General features: G+C 36.2%; 2 protein-coding genes and 1 pseudogene across 2 annotated transcripts; 1 reads left to right on the top strand and 2 right to left on the bottom strand.

The window, feature by feature from the left end:
- Positions 1-680: 680 nt before the first annotated feature.
- Positions 681-11,808, top strand: LOC146163934 (diphosphoinositol polyphosphate phosphohydrolase 1-like). The gene is made up of 5 exons (XM_083383144.1): positions 681-811; positions 3,481-3,591; positions 4,078-4,122; positions 8,733-8,918; positions 10,368-11,808. The coding sequence occupies exons 1-5, from the start codon at positions 716-718 to the stop codon at positions 10,683-10,685; spliced, it is 756 nt and encodes a 251-aa protein (XP_083239270.1). The 5' UTR covers positions 681-715; the 3' UTR covers positions 10,686-11,808.
- Positions 11,809-19,111: 7,303 nt separating this feature from the next.
- On the bottom strand, positions 19,112-20,474 carry LOC146163935 (uncharacterized; annotated as a pseudogene).
- A 1,130-nt stretch (positions 20,475-21,604) lies between these two features.
- LOC146163936 (DNA-directed RNA polymerase II subunit RPB7) lies at positions 21,605-23,804 on the bottom strand. Its single transcript, XM_083383151.1, has 2 exons — positions 23,696-23,804; positions 21,605-23,217 (listed from the first exon to the last, which is right to left on the bottom strand). Exon 2 carries the CDS (start codon positions 23,211-23,213, stop codon positions 22,695-22,697), a length of 519 nt encoding a protein of 172 aa, XP_083239277.1. The 5' UTR covers positions 23,214-23,217; positions 23,696-23,804; the 3' UTR covers positions 21,605-22,694.
- Between the last annotated feature and the right edge of the window lie 704 nt (positions 23,805-24,508).

Here is a 24,508-nt window from a genome sequence, read left to right on the forward strand (position 1 = left end):
GTGAAGAACTGTAAGAGCTGAAAGAACCATTAAGCCAAGTTTCCTTATTAAAAGTCTTTTTTGCTGCTATGAGTTAATAAATTACTTGTTAAGTAGTCAACTGTTTGTTTTGTGGTCCTTGCGCTTTAAAATAAGTTTAATGACAGTGTTAGCCTAAAATCTACTACATGCTAGTTTTTACGGCGCTCTTTCACTATTGTACGTGAAAAGTTATGCAAAAAAAATAAATAATAATACCGCATACCACAACGCATTTTGTTTGGGTTAGGGTGCGGGTTAGCGTTTGGGTGAGGGTGGGTCAAGTAATATTATGTTTATTATTAATAATAACTTGACCCACCCTCAACCAAACGCTAACCCGCACCCTAACCCAAACAATATGCATTGTGGTAAGCGGCATTTGAAGAAAATATTTTTTTTATTAATTTTTACGTACAATAGTGAAAGAGCGCCGTTTTTACTAGCTAAGAAGGAAACACTTGTTGTTCATATGTGTTTTTCACAATGATTCATATCATATCACTGTTCAGCAAGAAAATAATTAATTAGCAGGAATAACTAATTTATGGACTGTAGCAGAGAAAGCATTTTATAACCCAAATACCTCCATGAGGACAGGACAACTAATCCACCTAGCAAAATTATTTAATCTGGTAAAATATTTATTTTATACAGGCATAATGTTTTGTTAAAGGTGTTTTTTTTAACTGTTACAATGAAAATAAAACTCAATCAGATTAGGACTTACGACTCGGCTGGATTCCGCAGAAGAGCTGCTTGTTTGTGCTTTAAATCAGAATGCGAAACTGAGGTAAGAATATTTTTGTGGTCAGTTTTTTTGTTTTATGTAATTGTTGAGTTAGGGTTATTATATTTTAACACCCTAAAAAGTTCACTTGCATGGAAATAATTAAAAACATTAGCTTGTACAATCAGATACCAAGAGCCGCACTTGTTATTTGGTTAACCTCAAAGAGCCACACCTTACGCACATGGAATGGAAATAATAGCCTATCAATCAATTTCTTACTCACTCCAACAAAGCGATTGCATGCAGCGCAAAAAAGTTCCTTTATTTCGTTAATAAGACAAAAGTTTTATTTATAAGGAGACCCGACGCGTTGGGTGAAAAAATACACATTTATTGATATAATGTCATTTATCAATAATATTTGGGCATATTTTTTGTGTTTATCTTGTTTCAAAAGTATTGCTAAAAATACGTTGACCTTAAGGCAAATAATCTGAGTCGGAACCGGCAATAATCCATACCTTAACCAAACGAAATCGAAACAGTCTATAATATCATAAGTGCAACATGAACGTAAGAGCCGCATATTACTGGGTGTAGAGCCGCCGGTGTTGGCCACCCCTTGTATAAACCAACCTTATGATAATAAATGTGTTTTGAACTTTCTCAAAAAAGTGTAAAATTTACTGCCTGGTAATAAATAGTTAAATTTGAAATCATTAATATATATATATATATAGAATATAACTGATGTGTGATTCCGAATAAGGGGGAATAAATAGTTTTAATCAAAAAGTAATATATCTGAGAAGTAGTGTTAAAAACAAGTTGCCTCCAAATCATATTTCTAAATATAACCTTATTGAGGTAGCTGAAAGATTTTGTATTTAAGGATTCCATGCTAGACAATAAACGTAAATTAAATATTTTTGCTTTGAGTTAGTTAAGTATGGCACTTTAATGACAAAATGATTGTTGCTTTGTACCTGTTTTTTTTTAAACAGTCTATAGTCTATACCAGTGGTCTCCAACCTGTGGGTCGCGACCCCAAATGGGGTCGCCATAACTTACTATATTTCCGCTGTTTTAGCACGATTTATGCATTTCGCTTTCTTTACAATGACGTACGTCACTAATAAACGTGACTGAGGGAATCTTCTAAATAAAATTACTGTTTTAGCTCTTAAAAGCTGTTTAATCAGGGAAAGTAACATTTGACAAAATAGGTTTCTTTGATTTAGCGCAGCGAATGTCGCACTTTCTTAAATTGTTTCATTGCGATATTTTTTCAGAAAGTTATAAATGGGCTGTTTTTTAAAAGGTCAACTTTTTGTTATTTTAAAACTTAATTGGGCAACGTGGCTTGCAAATATAAGGACTAGGCTTTATGTTCCTGATTATGACAGCGGATGCAGCAAACCGCATGTCTTAAAACTCTTTAAAAGTGAAACACTCTTTCAGCAAATAGGTACTTTTGGACTTCGATGCAATCACGGTACCCGAATCTGCAAAATTTTGGTAATAGCCCCCATCCTGTTTTTTTAACTCATAGTTTGTAAAGTGAAGTTTAGCGAAGTGGAGAGAGCTTATTAAAAACGAAACATCGCAATCGCTTGGAAGTAGAGCATGACATGCGGTTATTGTTATGCAAATGAGATGCAAAAACTAGTGGATACTAAGCAGACGCAATTATATTTTTTTTCGCATCTAAAAACAAAATTGGGGCGCAATGTAAATTCTGATACATTTTATTTAAATTGGGATCGCCTATTAAATAGGTTGTAGACCTCTGGTCTATACTCTAAATTAGGGGTTCTTAACCTTTTTGGTATGTTTTACCCTCTTAACAAAAATAAATATAAAATTTACCCCCAATATATAAAGTGGTCCTAATTTATTAAAAAAAACATGTTAAGTCGGTTTTAGATTTGATAGTAACCAATGCAGAGAAGCCGTTTCACATACATAGGTTAGTTCAAGAAAACCGAACCAGAATATTCAGAGATTGAATACATATCTGTGGATTTACCCCCTAAAACGACGAAATTTACCCCAGGTTAAGAAAGGCTGTTCTAAATAGTCTTACTGGAAGGCAACACACTATACAGGGATAGGCAACTTACTATACTGGTAGGCAACATACTATACTGGTAGGTAATGTACTATACTGGTAGGCAATGTACTATAATGTTAGGTATCACACTCTTTGGCGAGTTTTACCGGTACACTTTGACACATCACCAATTTATAATTAGTATAAAATAATAAAAACACAACTTTATCCTAAATGGGTTTAAAACATGCCTTATCTTGTACCATCCAAATCTTTGACTTATCTAAGTTGTGCTGTATTTTTTTATAAACACAGCATCTTATATTAATATCTTTCTTAAAATTATCTATAATTGGTTACTCCCACGGAATATGCCTAGACCCGTGATTTAATATTAGCCATTTTTGGGGTTTTCTTTTGTTTTTGTTGTTGCAAAACAGATGTTGAGTCTAGAGTTTAATTTGGTAAATATTCATAAATGTATTTTTTTTTATTTTTTAATCAACTATAATACACATCACAAAATGCAAAAACCTGAACATTTTTGTTTATGCAATTTGGAAATTACAAAGCTAAAATGTCTGTGGTAAAAATAATATTATACTAAAATTATGCACCGTATGTCGAAAATACTAAAAAAGTATACAGTAAACATGGTAAAATATGTTTCTTGTAGGTTTTACTTGTGACAAGCAGCCGTTTTCAAGATCTCTGGGTGGTTCCTGGAGGTGGACTTGAACCTGGGGAAGACCCCAGAGCAACTGCAATAAGAGAAGTTAAAGAAGAAGTATGTTGAACATTTGTGCTGTACTCTTAAGATAAATCTCTCCTTACACAAATCTTTACATCTTTAGATAAACTGTAAATGATACTGCTGTTGAACTCGAAACCATTTAAGCTAGTGGCCTATAACTCAGAGACTAAATTGGAGATGTGACATACTGGCATAAAGAGGATGGATAATTAAAAAAAGAGCTTTTATGTTGCCTTATACAAGTGTTTAAAATTTCATATTAGAACCTCAGAAATAATTCATTGGCATTATTCTATTGAATAAATGACTTCAGTTGAATATTGTGCATATGGACCAGTTGGCTTTGTCACTTTAGGGAAGTGGTGACAACTTCCTATTTTTGTTTTTGTATAGGCACTGCAGCATCCCTTTCAACTGATTGCTTTGAGTTGCCAATTAACTGATAAACTTATTATTTATGTCAGGTTTTAGGTTAATTTTTGTTTGCATCCAGCATTGATGTTGCTTTTGATTTTTCAGGCTGGAGTTGTGGGAAGGCTTGGTCGACTTTTAGATGTTTTCGAGGTTAGTATTACTATGTAATAGATAAATTGGGCATTATTTTGTTTTGTCAATCCATAGCAGTGTTTCTCAACCTTTTAAAAAATTATGTGGCAGTCCCTTGACAACTTTTTAGATAATTCAAAGTCTATTATTAAATGAAGGGCAATCTAAAGATAAAAAGGAATAATTTCAATTCTTAAAATCAGTCCAGGACAGTTTTTGGATTAAACAGAAAGTTTTAAATAAAGACAAATCCCTAACTGAGATTTCAAATGGGTTTTCCACGAAACAATCTTATTTGTAAAATTCCTGTAAATCAGGATCGCCTTAGGATACTTCTGTAGACTTCATATTCATTTTTTCAAGCAATGCTGTTTTAGCACTTTTTTTAAGCCACTTCACGTTTTTGAATTGTTCTATTTATAGGCATCCTGAAATGATACAAATATACATTGGCTAGCAATAATGTAAACATAAAATATAACTGAAATTTAATCCAGCTACCGTCGAAATATATACAGAATCAACAGAGCATATTTGTGGCAAACAACATAACTATCATTTTGTTTTATTTATTGGTCTTATTTTTCACCAATGAAACCTACTAAATACAAACATATCAGCGACTGTGATATAAAAATGTATTCTCTTTTTCTATTACCTTGCACATTTGCTTTTAAATTTGTAGCTGGGTCATTCCATTGATACTGGTACAGTGGTGGCACCATATGTCATAGATTTTTTTTTAATTTTATATGTAGAATCTCCGTGCAATTCTATGAAAATTGACACCAATTTTACCGAAATTGGTCAAGCACTTTTTGAGCTATCAGCGACTGAAAATTGGCCCTTTTTAGGCTTTTTTGTGATCGCTCATGCGTAAAATTTAACTGCAAATTTTGTTTGACCTATTATGAAGGTGTTTTAAATGGTAACTTAAAAATTCCAATGCATATCAGTTCTTCGAAGTAAGCAGATTCTAAAATGATATATTGTTGTTTGTTTTAGTATCACTACAGGCCACCAAGTGGCTAGTTTCACACATGACAATTTGTGATCAGTCATGCATGACGAAATTTTAATCGGTTATAGCGAAAAATACTCTATTTCGATTTTTCTGCAACTTAGCTTAAATGAAAGGTAGTTTTCTTGGCTTTCTAGCTTCCAAATATGAAGTGGGATATTTGAGTAGAAATGACAAAATTTGATTGCTTTGTAATAGAATGCGAAAAAGCTTTATGCCGCACTATTATAATGTATAATTATAAAATGTGATTGTCTGGTGCTTCCAGAAAGTCAAAAAAACTTATAGAAATCTGCTGGTACAGCAATGCACACTAGAAGCCAATACATAAACCAATAATTTCAATCGATGTATTGCCAATAATTTTTATGTTTTGCGGCTGAAACACTTTATGCACAATCAGCGCACAATACTACTTATACTAACAGAGGAGGACTATATACGATGACAAAGAGATAGCTACTATAAGATGTTAAGTAGAAGTATATATGTATTTTGGAAGACACCTCATATTCAAGTAACTTACTACCAAGAGCTTAAATCTTTCGCAATGTTATTGCAAAGCACTGCCCTTCCTTCAGTTACACAATAATAACTGCACAGTATGTTCCAAGTAACCCTTATTACTCAGTAATACCTAATAATACATCTAAAGATCTATCACTTATTAAGGTTGAAAATTTGATGGAAATAAACTTGGGTTTGATTATAAATCAGGACTGAAGCTAGCTGCAATTCATACTGCCTCAAGTTACAAAAACTTATAAAGATGTGTGAGACCAATCACACCACTTTTCCAAAATCAGGCTTCCATCAGACTTGGAGATTTGGTATTGTCCTCTTGATGTTAACAAAACATGACATGCAATCTGGCACAAAACATGGTCCAATGGAAAAAATATCGGTCTTGCCTTTGAAGCCAGTAATATAATTAAGCAGGTCTTTTTGGATGCATGCAGTAACAACTTGACATATATATATACCATTATCTTTAGCAATAGAGACTATGCAGCATACGTACCAGTCATGCTCATATTCAAACTTGTGCAACATAAGCAACAGGAGAAAGCATTAGCATTTAAGGTGGTGTAGTGCTTTTACAAATTTTAGATTGTGCAGCAAATTCAAGGTCACAACTTGTCCTTTTTGTCGTATAACTCCTTCATCCAGTGGTTCTAATAGTGGAGTATAATACCTTTTAAAGTCGGTCCAGACTGAAACCTATCTTGCAAATGGGAAGAAACTGATTTCATGTCCTTCGGAATCACTTCAAAACTAATAGTTGAAAAAGTTTGGCAACAAAAACACATATTACTGGCCTCAAAAGCAAGACAAATCTAAGCTATGATTTCTCAGCATGATCTGAATAAAATTGCAAGTTGCCACAACCGCTTTCCTAACTTTATATTTTCTTTTTATTACTGATAGTAGTAATTTTTTTCCCTTCTAGCGAATCTCTTTATATTCAAAAGGCCCAATTCTTTTAACCGAACTCCGTAATCAAATTTGTGCAAACCTAACTAATTAAATTTTGGTGCACATTATGTTCTGTCCTATAAATGAGAACAAAATAAATAGCCTTGCACAATTTACTAGTTTTTGCCAGCATATAGCTAGATGTTTGTGGCTCTCGTGAAAACACAAAAGAATATTTGTTTATTATGGCTCTCTTAGTTAAAAAGGTCCCTGCCCCTGGTGTAACTGAATGAGGGGCAGTGCTTTGCAATAACATTGCTAAAGATTTAAGCTCTTGGTAGTCTGTTACCTGAATATAAGGTGTCTTCCAATATACATATATACTTGTACTTAACATCGTATAGTATCTTTCTCTTTGTCATCGTATAGAATCCTCCTCTGTTAGTAAAAGTAGTATTGTGCGCTGACTGTGCATAAACTTGTGCATAAGTTTTCAGTGACAAAACATCACAATTAATAGCAATTTTGCCATACATTGATTAAAATTATTGGTCTATGTATTGGCTTCTAGTGTGCGTTGCTGTACCAGCAGATTTCTATAAGTTTTTTTGACTTCCTGGAAGCACCAGACAATCACATTTCATAATTATACATTATAATAGTGCGTCATAAAGCTTTTTCGCAATCTATTACAAAGCAATTAAATTTTGTGATTTCTACTCAAATATCCCACTTCATATTTGGAAGCTAGAAAGCCAAGAAAATTACCTTTCATTTAAGCCAAGTTGCAGAAAAAACGAAGTAGAGTATTTTTCGCTATAACTGATCAAAGTGTCTTGGTGGCCTGTAGTGATACTAAAACAAACAACAATATATCTTTTTAGAATCTGCTTACTTTAAAGAACTGATATGCATTGGAATTTTTTAGTTACTGTTTAAAACACCTTCGTAATAAGTCAAACAAAATTTGCAGTTAAATTTTACGCATGAGCAATCATGAAAAAGCCTAAAACGGGCCTTTTTTCAGTCGCTGATATCTCAAAAAGTGCTTGACCAATTTCGGTAAAATTGGTATCACTTTTCATAGAATTGCACGGAGAATCTACATATAAAATTAAAAAAAAATCAATGACATATGGTGCCACCACTGCCAGTAGCAATGGAATGACCCAGCTGTGTGGGAGATCGCACCACCATTTAACCTCTCTCTTGTTATCGGTGTAGGTGCATATGTTAATACAGGAACGTGTTTTTCACTTCTTTTAGCATCCATTAGGAGCATCATTAACTCTTTAGTTTTTCTCACGGCTCCCTTAAAACTACTTTACCGACCTCTAATACATAAAGTGTGGTTATTCTTATCTTGGGCAAATTGTAAGCAGATTTGGAATAACATATTTAAGATTTGTAATCAAGAGTATATTTGTGGTTTTGACCTGAAATCTCTTTTGTCAATATTTTTATTTCGGCCAAAACTGTATTCTAATTGATTGACACCCACTCGCCCGACTGGCGAGCGGCTTTGGCGAGAAATTTAATTAGTTGGTGTAGGTCAGGACAACTTGTGTTAAAGCACCACTACGAAGCCAAATATTACTTAACGCCAGTTATTTCCTTAAACACTAAAGACACAAATACATTCAGCACTACACAATCAATAAGGTCAATGGAAGTCATGTTCGAAGCTTGTAATAAGGACTCTCCGTCCCGTTGTATGATCGTAATAATGATTCTTTGTCCCGTTCTAAAAAAACGTTTACCGGCAAACCAAAGACGTCATTGCTGCAGTGGTTAATAGTTTTAGAAAAAAGGAAAACAGGCAGGCCGTGGCTACTAAATTGTCAGTGTTATTTTTTCACTAAAGATTTTATAAAATATTTCGGCTAAAAAACATTGTTTTAAGCGTAAACTGCTTTATGGGTCGTTAATTTGTTCATCCACGCATGAAAATAAACGACCAGACTTTTAGAAAAACTAATGTTTACGTATAGAAACCAAAAGACAGCTTAACGATAGCCCAATAAATGACCGCGCTAGGACGTAAATGGGCAGGCGGCGTGGCAACAAATTTGGCGAGTGTTATTTTGTCCGGGCGAGTGTTATTTTGTCCGGGCGAGTGCTGATTGATAAGCGCTCGCCCCGCTGGCGAGTGTAAATTTTTGCTTAGGAACAACCCTGCAATTATTTTTAGAATGAAGAGAGGAACACCAGAACCTATGTTTATGTGATGGTTGTGGAAGCGCTGCATGACGATTATGAAGATCTAAAAGACATTGGACGTCTAAGAAAGTGGTTTACCATAGAGGAAGCCAATCAGAAATTAAGCGAACACAAACCTGTACAAAAGCTATATCTTCAGAAGCTTGTCTGTGACCAGGCAAGTAGATTTTTGAATCATACCTGTTTTAATGGACGGTGTTTTGTTAGAATTTAAACTGCACTATTTTCCTTTGTGTATGTTTCACTTTCGCTGTTACGAATATACACATTGCTTAGTTTTAATGCACATTGGACCTGTCTTATTTAATTCAACGAAACTGCAATATATGAAGTGTGACCCGAACTTTATAAGAATATAAAGTTGTGGTTAATAAAATTAACACAACTTTTCCATTTTTCTGTTGATTATAATTTCATTAATCTTTTGTTTCCTATTTTCGCTTCCATGTGTTTATTCTATACCATCCCTAAAGGCCCGTTTACACTACAGCTGCGCTGGAGGTAAAATTCGCCCCAAACATAACGTGTTTCTATAGCTGCACTGGGCTTGAGTTTAGCAAATCGTGAAAATCGCTCCAAAGCGTAACTTTAAGCTAGCTGCAGCTGCTGCACGGGGCTTGAGTTTAGCAAAGCTTGAAACGCTCGCCACATACGCTTTGCTCAGCTCAATGCAGCTGTACTGTAAACGGGCCTTAACAGGTGTCAAAAACCAATTACCACTATAGCGCTTATTTCATAGATAAAGATTATTGATTGGTTACTGTTAAGATTAACAGTAAGTTTCCTAGAGGCTAGAGCGCATTTTGATGTAAGTGCTTTGTGACCTATTTAATTGTGTAAGCATTTTGTTACTTTAATTTAACGGTCAAAGGTCACTGAGCACATGGTGCCTTAATATTGTAGTAGTTCTTACGGCAGTAGGTGACTAGGTGTTACTACCTTGTCACAGTAGGAGCTTACCTTGTAAGTTACCTGTAAGGGTTGGGGATGACTTACACTGATGCTGTTTCTGTTTCAATAACATTTTTATGTGTATTTTCGAATTAAGATATTAATCCACTTGTGTAAGCCTTTGTTTTCAGTTACTCTATTGCACCTAATTTGAATTGTATTAGCAAGGACTTTCCCCTGCAAATTCATGTACAGCTTAGACCAGGGCTGCGTAGTCGATTAAAAATAACTTGAGTCCGACTCCCGACTCCCAAATCCGACTCCGTTCAACTGTGCGTTTTTATCGAGTCCCGAGTCCGGCCCCGACTCCACAGCCTGCATTCCGATAATTTACACAGCTAAAATAACAGGGATAATCAGCAATCCACTTATAGGGGTGTCGTATAGTTTATTCACTCACAATACATTGTTGGGAAATATCCGACCATATGCTATTCCACATTTGCAATTTCCAGTTGGCAGCCATAAAAAAAAAACTCGGATAGTTTTACGTGGTCTTACTCGAGTCCCGAGTCCGACTCCGACTTCGCAGCCCTGGTTTAGACATCGCTCCGATACACTCCATGGCTCACTTTTTAACTAACGTGGAATAAATATAACTTCTCAATTAACAAACTGGTTCGTTGTCGTAACGAACTGTATTTGTTTTATCCAGGAGCATCAGCGAAGAACGGCTATCCAATGCAAAACACAGGGCTACCACTTTTCCTCACAGCAACCGCAGCGTGACCAGCATTGCCTGCCCACCGTCGTTAGTGGTGACTGCGAAAACGACAGGACAGCGGAAGAGAACAGCGCAAACGGCCGGAACGCAAACTGTGACTCTAACGAGGCGACGGCCGCCCATAAAGCGCTGTCCACGCGCAAGCTGCATATAACCGCCAACATTTGGAGCGAATCGAGTATGAACATTCCCATGGAAGATGCCACGAAAAGTAAGCCGCAGCAGCGCCAGTCGCTCAACGCCAGCTAACCGCGACCTTTTCCACCAAAAAACGATCTCTGTGCGTATCTCTTCGATTTTCGCTGTGGCTTAACGTAACCAGGACCGGCTTAGCATTACAACCTAAGAAGGACTTTAAACTGTATAATGTATATCATCGTGACCAGAAATAAAGATGCGTCGAGTCACATCTTGCAATTGGTTTGAAAAACTGGTGGCGAGTGCCGCATCAAAAAACGACCCTGTCAAATATGGTCTTTCTTGCATGGCTCGAAACTGCTTTGGACTCTTAGCGTATCTCATCCACACTGCACCACTTTGTCCTCACCTACGTCCTCACGCGTTTGAGTTTCATGGCTTGTGCAGCCTACCGTAATTGCTTTGCTGTACCGCCCCGCGTTGTTTTGCTATCACTGTTCTGTGTCGTTCTGCAACTTACTTATCGGTCCCACTCTTGTATACGAATAAACTATCCTTCTGCAATGGCTAATGGCATTTCGAGTTAAAATGTTTGCGCATGCGTTTCGCTATGCTTGTCACACGCCCGTCATTCCTTCGTAGCTTCCCTCTCTCCATATCATATTTGCCGCGCATATTAAGTACTTGCTCAAAAGTTCTTCGCTTCAGTCTGAAAGGCGAATTTACGGTTTCTGTTGTAACGCTGCCCTGTGCTCTCAAAAACGGATAAAAGCTACATAAAATGTATAGGTGAAAACATATGTGATTTTACACGTGATATCCTAAAACAATTGTAATACCTCTTATTTTTTCACGACAATTTTAACATCTTACAAAAAAATGCCTTCAAGCCAATTTAATTGCGTCGTGTCCTCTTAAATGCATTTTTCAAGTATTTTTGATCCCTGTATGTGTTCGAAGGACGTATTGAGTCTCATTTGATATACTTTAACGCGTTTTGTGTTCGGCTCTACCGTTTTAGACTACACAAGTCGATGGCTCTGAACATATAAACAAACTTGTGCTTATGTGTATGTTTTATTTTTTTTAACGTTGCCTAAATGACAACAAACTCCCGCTCGTTTAATACTGTTTTAACATTTTTTGTCAACCACCGCTACCCTTGTAGCTCTTTACTATAAATAAAAAGCAGTTGTTCAATAAAATACAACAAAATACAGTAACTGATTGCACATGTCTTGTCTGGTCACAAGATTCGTAACAAGTCAAGTGCAAACTGCAATTCCGGGCATTTTTAAATTGTCGCAAGTCTGAATATTTCCTGATCACTGGACTGCAGCTGTTGATTTATATCTATTTGTGTGTTGTACTGTAATCGGCAGCGGTTGACCCCTTGTTGTGCTCGAACTCTAATGGCACCGCTTCAGCTGAGACAACAGCACACAAGCATCATCATTAAGTTGGCAAAAAGCCTTACGACAAGGGCACGATGATTACGTCAACACAAAAAAGTCTCAATCTTATTATGACCTCTCGTATTGCGTTTATCGCCTGACGCCTATTGAAACGGTTTGGGTTGACTTTTTCTTCCTGACATGGAATTGTCATGGATTGCACTCATTTGTGTTGCCGTTTTTAATAGGTTTAGTGTGTTTATTATTATTGCAGTTTTATCATGTACGGCAGGGGTCGGCAACCTTCTTTGCACTGCGGACTGGTTTAAAACTAAAATTTTGTCGCGGACTGGCCTTGAAAAAACAACAAAAGTTCAGGAAAGGAAATTTATGACAACTTTAAATGCGAACTTTATGCTTGTTTTGTCGCAAAGAGATGCTCATATCTAAGAACTATTGAACTTACTGAAACCCGGGGGCGGCATCCGGCCAGCCAAACAATTTAGTTTAACCCAGCCCGCGGCTCATTTCAATAAAACTTTTAGGACTTTACGTTTTTTTCTTAAATTACACTGGTATAACATAATTACCAATTCCCTATATTCTTACCAGCTTCTCAAAATAAGGATATATAAGTTCGTTTTTCAACAAAATTTTAATCTTACAACTCTGGTACGGACCGGTAACCAACTCCTCGCGGACCGGCGTTTGCCAACCACGGATGTACGGTACTAGTTGAAATACCCGGCATTGCCCAGGTTAAACAAAGTGTTAACCAATTCAATCCTAAACACGGCGTCGTCCATGTTTATTGTTTAATCAAGTATTTAATTCTAACTAGTAAAGACTACTGGCGTTGCTAATTACTGCGAAGATATAAATTCAAATGGCATAACAGTTTTTACCTAAACGTTGCACCACGTGGGGTTACACGTTCGCTAATTCAAAATTTGAAAACATTTGATGTTTTTGCATTTCGCAGGGATCGGAGGACATGTAGCTTCATGTAAAACAGAAAAGGCGTTGGTTTTCCCTAGACTGTTTGTCGTTGATTGTGCCTGAAATGGTTTGACTTTACTAAATGCTTCCCCGCAATAAAAGTAACACTTAGGCTATAAGGATACGACATGTGTGGAAGTAGCATCTAATTAACAGGCGTGGTATAAAACGTTTGCTAAAGCCGCATGTTACAGCCGATAGTTTAAAAAATATTGTGATAATTCAATATATAATCAAATTGCGATGTTGTGTGTTGCTTCTAAAATGATGCGACTAAACACTCAACTATAGCACACAAACTTGGCTAAGCGTTTTACGAAAACCCGTGACATTTATCGATCGGAATCACCACAGACGTAAAACTTTTTAATTGTTTAGACTTATTCAAGCAAATTCGTATAATCCCGCTATCAAACTGCGTAAAACTTACGACAATTCCTATTTGAAAATAATAGTTGCTTTCCACTGTCCAATCTGCTGCAATAAAAGCGAAAAAAATGATTGAGTCAAAGGTGTACCTGTAGTAGTTTCAGGAAATATAAAAATATTTTTGACATACAAAAAAAATAGTTTAAATGTGCAATTTTCATTACTTGAATAGGCAGTTGCTATAAGCACTTCGGAGTGAATATTTTGAGCAATTTGTGGTCAATGTATTTTCCATCTTTGCAACACTAATAACTTTAATAAATTCAAGTTCAATACACCTGCTACTTGAAAGATACACACACATACGTGTTCAACAACTGTCATATGCCTTCAGAATAAGTTTTTGACCAACTATAACGGCTTTATCATAGTACACTATCGCAGACATCGCAGTTTGCAATATCCGGTGTACCTGCTACCTTTGCTACCTGCTACGATTTTCAAATGCATTATTTACGAAGAAACCTCTAAGAATGAAAATGCCACATGAACATCTAGTCTAGTCCACCACCGTGTTCGTTCAAGTATTTTTTTTTTGCTACAACATTCGCTAAATCAACCCGTACATGTTTTATAATAACGGCAATTTATGTTTTTAAATTTCGTTTCTATTTTGATAAGTGTTTAAAATAAGACTGTGCTTCACGTTTACGTTACAAGCAAGGTGTCCGAGATAAACCCGAGCATGTCCGCACATACCTTGGCTTAGGGGTAACAAGGATATTTAAGTGCCTTTTAGTTCGGTCGTTTTTGGTAAATGTCTGATTTATTTAAAGAAATCATAGCCTTGCCATTCTTTGACAGACGATTGGCATCATAAATGAAGCAAATTTATTCACTTAAGCATTTTAACAATAATGTTATAAATATATATAATAATTAATTAGAAAAAAGCCCAACCAGCCCACCATGGTCTTCCCTATCTGTTCAATTTAAAAAAAATAGGCCTACTGTATGTGAGCCTTTGCTTTGGTCAATGCGTGTTCACAAAAATGTCGATGTAGTCATAAACACGATTGGTTGACAGAATCGAATGTTGGTACCAAATTTTGAAACAGACATGGCCGCCAACTGTAAATTGTAAAGGCAGATTAGCACATGGTGGATATTTTCAAACCATATATTGGGAGTGGATGAATTATGACACCCCTATAGGCCTAAGTTTATCACTGAATATTCACCGTATTTAGTTACGTAAATTGACGGAATACAGGCTGTCCCACAGTGCCTTTGCGAAGTAGGGGAGGTTCAGGACCCAAGGAACGGATTTGTTTTTTCGATGATATCTTTCGAATTAGCCTACAACTCAAAAACATTCGCGGTTATTTTCTGTGGAAAGCTTACAGCTATGGGTACCTACAAGGAAAAAATAATTGAAATCTGACATATCCTTCTAAGTTTTTTTTTTAATATAAAAAACATCACTTTTTGTTCCATCGGTCCCACCCCACAAGACGTATGGAACATATGGAACACATGACTGCATCTAAAAAAAACTGCAATAAGTATTGCTGAAGTGCATATAATTGCTCAATTAATGTGGTAGACACAATGCAACAAGCAAATTTATTTACAAGAATAAAAAAACACATTGAAACAAGCACAAAATATAGAAATTACATTTTTTAATTTCTTTCTGTATTAGCAACCCAGGTTTATTATATCAACTCTTTTTTTCTTCAGGAAGACACATCTTCAAAAAATAATAATAGTCAAATGTGCGAATTCGCATAGTCCTGAGTCCGACTGACTCTACAGCCTGTATTCCGCCAATTTACGTAACTAAATACGATGGATATTCATCAATCCACTCATAGGGGTGTCATATAATTCATTTACTCACAATACTAGTTGGAAAATATGCACCATATGGATAGCTTCATTTTCCTTAGAGTGCTACTCAATGCAACAATATTGCTTTAAATGGAATGACATTTTTCTTTCGCTTTAATGGTTGGCAACGCTACAATGGCTTAACAAAATACTGGAGTGATATGTATTTAAAAAAATAATAGTGGTAAATTTATTAACTGTGGGCCTAACCCAAATACGTGAAATAAATTACCTCTTTTTTAACTACCGGTACCTACTCGAGTAGTTGGGGACGACTGCCCTTTTTTTTCTTTTTTTTTTTAATTAATAAAATAAATAGCAAAAAAAAACGGACAAGAAAAACAAATCAAAACAGTAAAGCTCTCAAGCAGCTAACGACCATTTAATTTTGTGTATCGTCATACTTCCTCTTTTTAAAGACGAATATCGCTCAGAAGTTCGCACAGAAGATAGCAACAGTAAAAAGCGTAACATAGTCGGGACAGTGTCGGCATATTTACATTGATAATTAACATATCGCGCGCATAAAAGGACACAATTCACAAATGTTTTGCACGGTTCGTTTTTATGCACTCCAAAAAGTAATTGATCGCGGGAAAAAATACACGATATTCGTAGTTTAGTACTTAACCACGCACTCACGTTTTCCCAGTATAGACACGTAACAGGACACAAATAAAACAAGTGGACAGGGTTTCCGTGGCCTTTTTGCAAAAAGTACATTGGTTAGATTCGGTTTTACCAAACGAATAAAGGGAGTCATTTGTAACAATTGCGCCCGCAAGTTAAACTTCATCTGAAAGCTTCTTAGTTTGTTTTCGATTGTTGAATTGTAGAGGTTGCGGTAAATTTTCTCCCATGGCAGACGTGCACTCCCGCAATTTAAGGTCCAGTGCCATTTTAATTGAGCTTTTGGAGGAAAGAGAATTGTTGTTTGTATTTTTTCGTAAACCGATTTGGTGGAGTTATACTGCTGGATAAATAATTTTAATGTTTGGGTTCTATACGATCGGAACGTAGTTGCGCTACCCGAATCCCAGTCTTTTGGGAGACTCGATATTAATTTTATGAATTGGACAAAATCTGTGTTGTTAGGTGTAAAGTTAAATTTATTTACTAATGTGTCATATTGTAGATACTCGCCGTTTCTATTCAATAAATCCTGGTGAAAAATTATATTGGAATCTATAAGTGATGGCATAAAAAAACATTTGAGCGGAATTTTACTTTTTTGTTTAGCCAAAGCGGTCGGCTGTTTGACTTTGGATCTATAAATTCCAAGAGTTGTTTGCACGCCGTTATTGCGCAACGTAACGTTCGCATAGGAAGTATACGCCTTGTGATTGCATTGTTTGTTCCTATGTTCCCATTAAGAAGCGCTTCTAATCTGTTACCTTGGATAAAGGGGCCTTCGATTTGTTTCCAATCAGCTTCCGCGTTTTCGTCAAGTAGTTTAGAGATCCATTTCGTATGTAAGGCTAACAAGTAATTATCTATATTGATCATTCCTGTCCCCCCATTTGCAATACTCGCAATCAAAGTCTCTCTTTTCACCCTCTCCCATTTGGACCCCCATAAGAATGTAAAGAGGATTCGTTTAACTTTTGAGATAAAGCATTTGGGTATATTAACCGGGACAACACTCATGTTAAAGGTTAAGATTGGTATCACGAGGGTCTTGATAACTGTTATGTTTCCGAGAAGAGAGAGATCCCTCGCGGATCAAATATTTTTTTTTTCAGAAGTGGTGTGAAGTTTTTTTCAATTAGATCGGCGTCGTTACTCGAGCTAGTGGGAATTTCAACGCCTAAGTATTTGATAGTGCCTGATGGCCATAGAAGGCCACTTTGTTCCATGGGTTTGTGGCAGTTTTCACGATTTCTTCCGATAAAAAAGGCGCTTGATTTGGACATGTTGACTTTGCAGCCTGACATTTCGCCGAAGTCGTCGATAATCCGAAAGAGTTGTTGTTAACAATTACGCACGAAGGATTTTAATAAAAACATTCGATCAATTTAATAATCTTGTCCCCGAACCCGAAAGCAGCTAAGGCTGAATATATGAAGTCCCAGTTTACCGTGTCAAAGGCCTTGAACATGTCTAAAGACAGTATCGCGCCAGGTATATCGTAATAGTCGGCGCAGTCAATGATATCGAACAAAAGACGAATATTGTATCGTTTTGGAATAAAACCATTTTGCGCAGGCGAGATAATGTCGTTTAGTACCCCTCGGATCCTGGTGTTAACTACTTTTGAAGCAATTTTGTAGTCTACATTCAAAAGCGTTATCGGTCTAAAATTTCCCGGTTGAAGATGATGTTTATAAGCTTTTGGAAGTAGAGTTACCACTGCTTCTGACTGAGAAGCTGATAGCTTACCTGTATTTACTGTATGTCGCCAAGCTGCCATATAGACGCGTTTGATGTTGTCCCAAAAGGTGATATAAAACTCCAGGGGATTTATTTTTACCCATGTTGCAGAGAGAAGTAAAGAATTCCGCTTCTGTTGTTTCCGCTTCTAATAGTTTTGATTGTTCTCCCATTTTTTTGGGAGATTTAGTGTTTTTAATTTTGAGGCGATTAAGGTTTTTATTCAATAGATCTCCGTATTGTTTGTGGAGTTGCTTGTAAAAGTCAACTAGGCCGTCCAAAATGTTGTTTTGGTCAGTTATTATTTTATCATCTGAAAAAAATGTCTGGTAATACCCTTTTTTTCGCAATGTCTTTTTTCCAAATTTAAAAAGTATTTTGTATTTTTCTCGCCCTTCTCTGCCCAGCGAGCCCTACTTCGCGTTATGGCGCTTTTAGTTTGGCGCAGCATTAGTTGGTCGAGTTCCGATTTAAGTTCGAACAATTTTTCGTGCAAGGGGCCTAATTCTGTTTCAGAGTTCTTTAAAATAGCGTCTTGCGTCTCGCCAATCAGTTTTTCCAAATCGATTTGCTTAATATTTAGCCTTCGTTTTAGTTCGGCCGCATATCTAATAGTTTTTTCCCGAACAACTGCTTTCAAGGCGTCCCATCTTACATGTGGGTCGGTTTCGCCTATATGGTTTTCTGCTTTATAATAAGTGATTATCTTTCTTATTTTATCCTTGTAACGCTGGTCATTTAATAGTGATGTATTAAATTTCCAGTAGCCTCTACCGCGTGGTGCTGGGTTAATGTCATCCCCTAGAGTTGCCATATTATGGTCGGACATTATACCGGGGACTATGTCTACATTTTTAACGTTTTCGACGAGAGATCCGTCAATTAAAAAGAAATCTAAACGCGATGATGCCGCTGGTAGTTTCTGAAGCCTTGAGAACTTTTTAACGGTTGGAAATTTGTGGCGAAAAATATCTGTTAGTTTGTAATGTGTCATATATTGCAAAAGACTTTCTCTTGCTTTTCGGTTACGATGTTTTTTACTTCCATTTTGATCTAGGACATTGTCCAGAACAAGATTAAAGTCCCCTCCCATGATTATTGGGGCATCGGAAAAGCTGTCAAGTACGGCGAATAAATTGATGAAAAATTCTGGATCGTCCTTATTCGGCGCGTAAACATAAACAATTACTATTGGGGTTGCATTTATTGTAATTTCAACCATTAAGTATCGACCTTCTTGGTCTACCCGTGTGCCTGAGACTGAATAGGATAAGTTTTTGTCGATTAGCATTGCCACCCCTCTACTGCTTGAGGTGCCGTGCGACCAAAACGCTTCCCCTCCCCTTTCCATACCCCATAACTTTTCGTGCTTAGCACTACCATGGGTTTCCTGCAAAAGGGCAACGTGACAATTTTTACGACGTAAAAAAATAAAAATCGATTTTCTTTTCATAGCGATGTTTAAACCTCGAACGTTGTGTGAAATAATATTTAAAGACATAAAAATAGTATTTAAACGCGTTCGACACCAATATCTATGTCCCATTCGTACTCCATGCCACATTCACATCTAAACGCTTTATTGGGACCCATAAGACAGGAATGCTTTTTCCCGCAACTGCAGTTGACTATCTTATACTTGCAGTGGGCATTACTACACGCTTTACACATGGTAACCTTAGGTAGCGAGTTAACAGTAAAACAATTACAGACAACAGAGTACCTTTCGCACTGTATGCACTCAAGCACATCTTCCTTCGTCTTGTATTCTGGCTGGAGCTCATCGCAGCACGGCATACGTCTCAATGTCCCTTCGCATGAAGGACATTGACATTTTTCTTTACCCTCTTCGACCAGAAATAACTCGTCCGTGCGGCACTTCATTGCTACGGAATACTTGTTGGAACAACTCCAGCAAACGAAAGTTTTCGACTGAGCCGAAACCACAGCTTCAGCTTGGCAGCCAGGGCATGTCAGCGAAATTCTGGTCGCACATAGGCTAATAGATTTGCTGTTAGGAAGCTCGTCTGGGCATCGTTGCAGCCTTTTCCTTGACCAGTTGTTGGTAAGCTTCGGTGTGCTTGACTTGATGTTGGCGTTGTTTTCAGAGTTGAAGTCCGGGGAGTTCTTATCAGCATCGTTTAGAATGCTGCTTACGTCTGTTGTAGAGTGTGGATTGTTATCAGCGTTGTTGACGCCAGCGCTAGATTGGGGGCAACTGCGTTATCGCTTGTCTCTCCGTGTGCTTTGGCTTGCTTGTGCTCTTCTTGTCTTTTTACTAGCCGAGTAAAATCTTTTTGACGTTTGGGACAGTTTGCTTGTTTGTGACCTTTCTCGTAACAATACTTGCAAGTGAACACTTGCCATGAAATGTTACGTAAAATTCACAGTCCGCCATCCTAATATAACTTGGTAAAGGGTTTTCTTCCACGTCCGTTGAATTCATTGTCAAGATTCTCATTCCGGTTAGCAACCCAATATTGTCCTTCCTGTGCGTCACCTTTTCAACTTTTTCATATTTTGCCGATATTTCCTCTGCTATGAGTTCACTGGGGAAAGGGATAGGCGCCCAGCCAACAGCGATGTTAATCTTGTTATTTTCGTATAGTTTAACAAATTTCACTGATTCTGCTGCGCATAGTTTTGTGTAAAGTTCCAAAACATTTTGTCTATTGGTGCAAGTTATGTCCACGTTTTGGCCTCGCATTTCTGCAATCCCAACTAATTTCTTCAGCGGATAATCCATACTTTTTATAAGATTCAGAATTTCGTCTCTTTTCAATAAATTAACTGTCCTCATACTTTAACAATTCGGCCTCTTAAAGCTGGCCGCATTTTTATTCAGTGCCTGAGCATAACTTGCTCTGCTTGCCATTTTTCGCTCCGCACTCCACGAGCGCCAGACTTGGAATGAGAGGGGGGGGACTGCCTGACGCTCTTTCTAATTCGTTCTTTCGCAATGCCGTCTGGCGTACAAATTATTGTCTAAATATGCTTACAGAATTAATTTAATAACAACAACATAAAAAACAAATACGCAGTAATGCCTAACTCAATAGGACTATAAGCTCTTCAAAATCAGACGTCATCCCAGTGTTGTAAATAAAGTTTTCTTTTATACAAATTTCTTTATTTGGTTCATTAAGTTGAATGATTTGGGTTGTAATAACTGTTTTTGTTTAACTTTTATTATAAAATTAAGCTATTTACCTCAAGTTTTGCACGTAAAACCATTAGATTGGTACACGTTGTTTTTTTGTTATCTTTTAGTTGAATTATTACTCATATCGGACGAGTTCATAAATTTCAATTGCTTATTGTTTTATTTTTATATTAGGCTAGTGGTTTGACTTGAAGATGACTTAATTATTGGTTCAATAGTAACTTGACTGGGAGATGGCTTGGGCAGTAATTACCGTACTTGACCTGGGACTTGCTATATTTTTTCGACTTACATTATTGCCCCATCCTATCGGATTAAGTCTTAACTCCATCAGAATTATTTAAATGGCCGCTGTTTTCCTACTAGACGAAATACACGACGTTGCCGAGTTTAAATAGAAGCATTATCGGTTTAATTCCAACTAGTATTAAAGGACTACTCTGGCGTTGTTAAAAAGCCCGATAAATTGGATTTATCTACTTCAATTTTGCGTGCTTGAACAAAATGTAAGAATACATTATGCAGTATGCTCTTCACCAATCTTGTATGTTCAAATTCCAAAGTTAAGTTTTCTTTCCTAAATGTAATGACTAAAAACTAAGCTAAATAGCGCGCACTTGGCTTAGCAGGTCACAGTAACCTGTACGACCGTTGATATTACTGTTTTTGTCAAGCTTAAAAAGTAACGACTTTTAAACTCGCTGTTTTGTTAAGAGTCTCCTAAGAGCAGTGATTCCCAAACTGTGTGGCGGGGCACACTAGTATGCCTCGAGAGATTGTCAAGTGTGCCGCTAAACTTTTTGTAATTTCGGATTCCGAAATTCGGAATACAGTATTTTTATTACCAATAGGCATACACACAAGCATTTTAGGACTTAAATAAACAGTATTAATTACAAATTAATAATTTTGGTACATTTACATAGTAGTTTTTTTTTCGGAATCCGGTTCAGTTCCGGTTCGGATACAATATAAGTTGCGTTAAATCTAAAAATGTGGGTCAATATATGTAGAGAAGAATCTTTAAATTATAGCCCAATAAAGTCATTTAATCTAAGTTGTGTGACGTATTAAAAAAACAGCAATTCATTATTAAAACATCGGAAAAACAAAAAAATCCACGTTTTATTCAATTAATATTTGTTCATAAAATTTCGAACATGGCGTAATTTGACTCTGTAAAATTCAAGTTGTGACGTCATGCTGGAGTGAACAGCTTTTTGTGTATAGGATTTGGCAGCCAGGGCATGTCGGTTAAGGTTCAAGTTTTATCAAATTAATCGGTTCAGTTCCCGTTCAGCTCTTTAAAATCTTACAAAAAATGGTTCAGGTTCGGTTACGGTTCTGAAAATATTGACCCAAAACCGGTTCATAAAGTTCCGGTTCGACTCCCTGGTTAAAAGTGTGTGAGTTTTGATAATTACCCCCTAAAAAGTTTAATTATATCACTTGTTGTTGTTAGATATTCATAAATACTAACAAACAATAAATGTTTCCAGTAGAGTATTTTATCCTAATTTGAAAAATTATAGTTGTGGGCTGATGGATTATTATGCTGAGGTGCACTTTAGACGTTAGATATATGCTTTGTGTGAAAAGTTGCCTGAAAGGAAGTAAAAAGGAAATATAAATCTTAGCAAGTTATATTCAGTTTATAAATCCCAACATCTTTACACAGTTGACAATTTTAACTGACATCTATCATCATTACAACTTACAAGCAACAAAGTAAGTTGCTATGTTTCTGAAAAAATTGTAAAAAAAAATTCATAAAAATAACTAGTCTGTGACCTGAAAAATATGAAAAATGCAAGCATATTAAAATACATGCATGTCATACAGTTATGACAAAGTAGAAATTTTTAACATTGTCAAAAGGCTAAGGACAATTTACAAAATAAAACATACAACCAGTTTAAAAAAACATACATTTCAACTTATAAGGCCCAAATAATCATCCATCAAAGAGCCTATTGCAAAAATGTCATTAGCATCAACTCTAGTTCCCACAATTTTTAGCCGTATTTCATCATCCTGTTGAATAACAATGTCTTCGTCGTCAGTCTTGTAACAAGGTGGATGTGACTCAGGATCAAATTTCATATCTGCAGGAATTGAGTGCCGTGAAATGAAACAAGACATTGGTCCAATTTCTGTGAACAGTCCAACCTTGTTAACTTGTGTTACTACAGCATCAACAACTTCTCCTTTAAATGGTCTAAATACAATCGCTCTATATTTTATTGGATATAGTACAAATCCCCTGCTTGGTTGTATTGCCCCATCTCCAATGTTATCAATGGTGGTAACTGCAATAATAAATCCATACTTTCCGGTACAGGTGCCCTCCACTTCAGTAAATAGCTTTTGCTTCACAGTTTCCAATAAATTTGGTCCGAAATATCTTGGGTGTAGCAAAATCTCATGTTCCAAAGAGATGTGATAAAACATTTGTCTAAACACATACAAACACCTATAACAGTATTTTTTATACTAAACCTGCATTTGGATGTTATGCTGGCATTATTTAAAAATGAACACACAAAAGTGCCCACTATCTAGTCGGAATTCATGGCACTTCACGCTGTGATCTCGGGTGTGCAGATGTATGCAATCATGTTTTTGTGCACACTCGAGGTTGGACATCTTAGCAATTCAAACCCCCATTTTCAAAATATAAGTTTAATATACAAATTCAAAAGTGCACACCAATTTCGTAATTTTGTGTGCACCTGCCAGTGCAGACTGACTTTTTATCACAGAGTATGTTTTTTAAAGTTTGATATATTACTCAACTGTGATATTTCATTACAAAGGGGAACTTGTTTTGAACACCTTAGTGACCTTACCTAAACTAGTAAGCACTCAGCACAAAAAAAATATTTTTTAGGAATTACAAAAAAAAAACAGCATGCAAAACTGGAAATGCTTACCATCATCCAGGAAAAAAAGCCACTAGTCACTTGATTTGGTACTGGCAAAGTGAAATAACAATTAAAAAAATATTTTTTTAAATCGTTGACAGCAGTGAAAAATAAAAAACTATGTTGGTGCTGGCCTTGTAGGGATCCTCTCCGAGAATGTTTCAACAAGAAATCCTCACGAAATCACCATCACCAATCACAGGAATTTTTTTATAATCCCGGTTATTCAGCAACATTGAAGCAAAAATTTCAAAAAACTTGTCGTTTTTGACTAATATAAAGAAAAAAATATGACCAAACCTATTAAAGTCGTTGTCTGAGTTGCTTTATTTGTGCTTAGCAGCCAAAAAAAGGAATTAAATTTATTTTACGAATACAAATTAATTAAGTTAAACTGTTTTTTCTTCAGGTGCCAAATAAAAAAACAATGTTTATTTTTGTGGTTCATTAACCATTACACTGATACTGGCGCTTGTTTTAAGGGTGGAGCCTTTAATATGAGAATGTCTTGTAAGATTGCAGAAGCAATACTACAGAACATAAATGATATTTGGAGCAAATCAAAAGTAATTTTAAACATCATAATGATGTAATTAGGCACAAAAAGTCATATAATTTCGTCAGGATTCCCAGAAATTTTCATTTTCAATCCCTTTTCTCGGGAGTAAAAAAATCCAGGAAAAAGAGGAACCCTAGTCTAGAGTCCTACTACCACAGCATTCAAAGAATTATTATATCAACGCACAATATTGGGGTTAGGGTGTGTTTGAGTCAAGTATTATTGTTGTATTTATTATGTAATAATAATGCTTGCTTGACCTG

Source organism: Ascidiella aspersa, chromosome 2 (genome assembly GCF_963924565.1).
Source record: "Ascidiella aspersa chromosome 2, kaAscAspe10.2, whole genome shotgun sequence".
In the NCBI taxonomy this organism is placed as follows: domain Eukaryota; kingdom Metazoa; phylum Chordata; class Ascidiacea; order Phlebobranchia; family Ascidiidae; genus Ascidiella; species Ascidiella aspersa.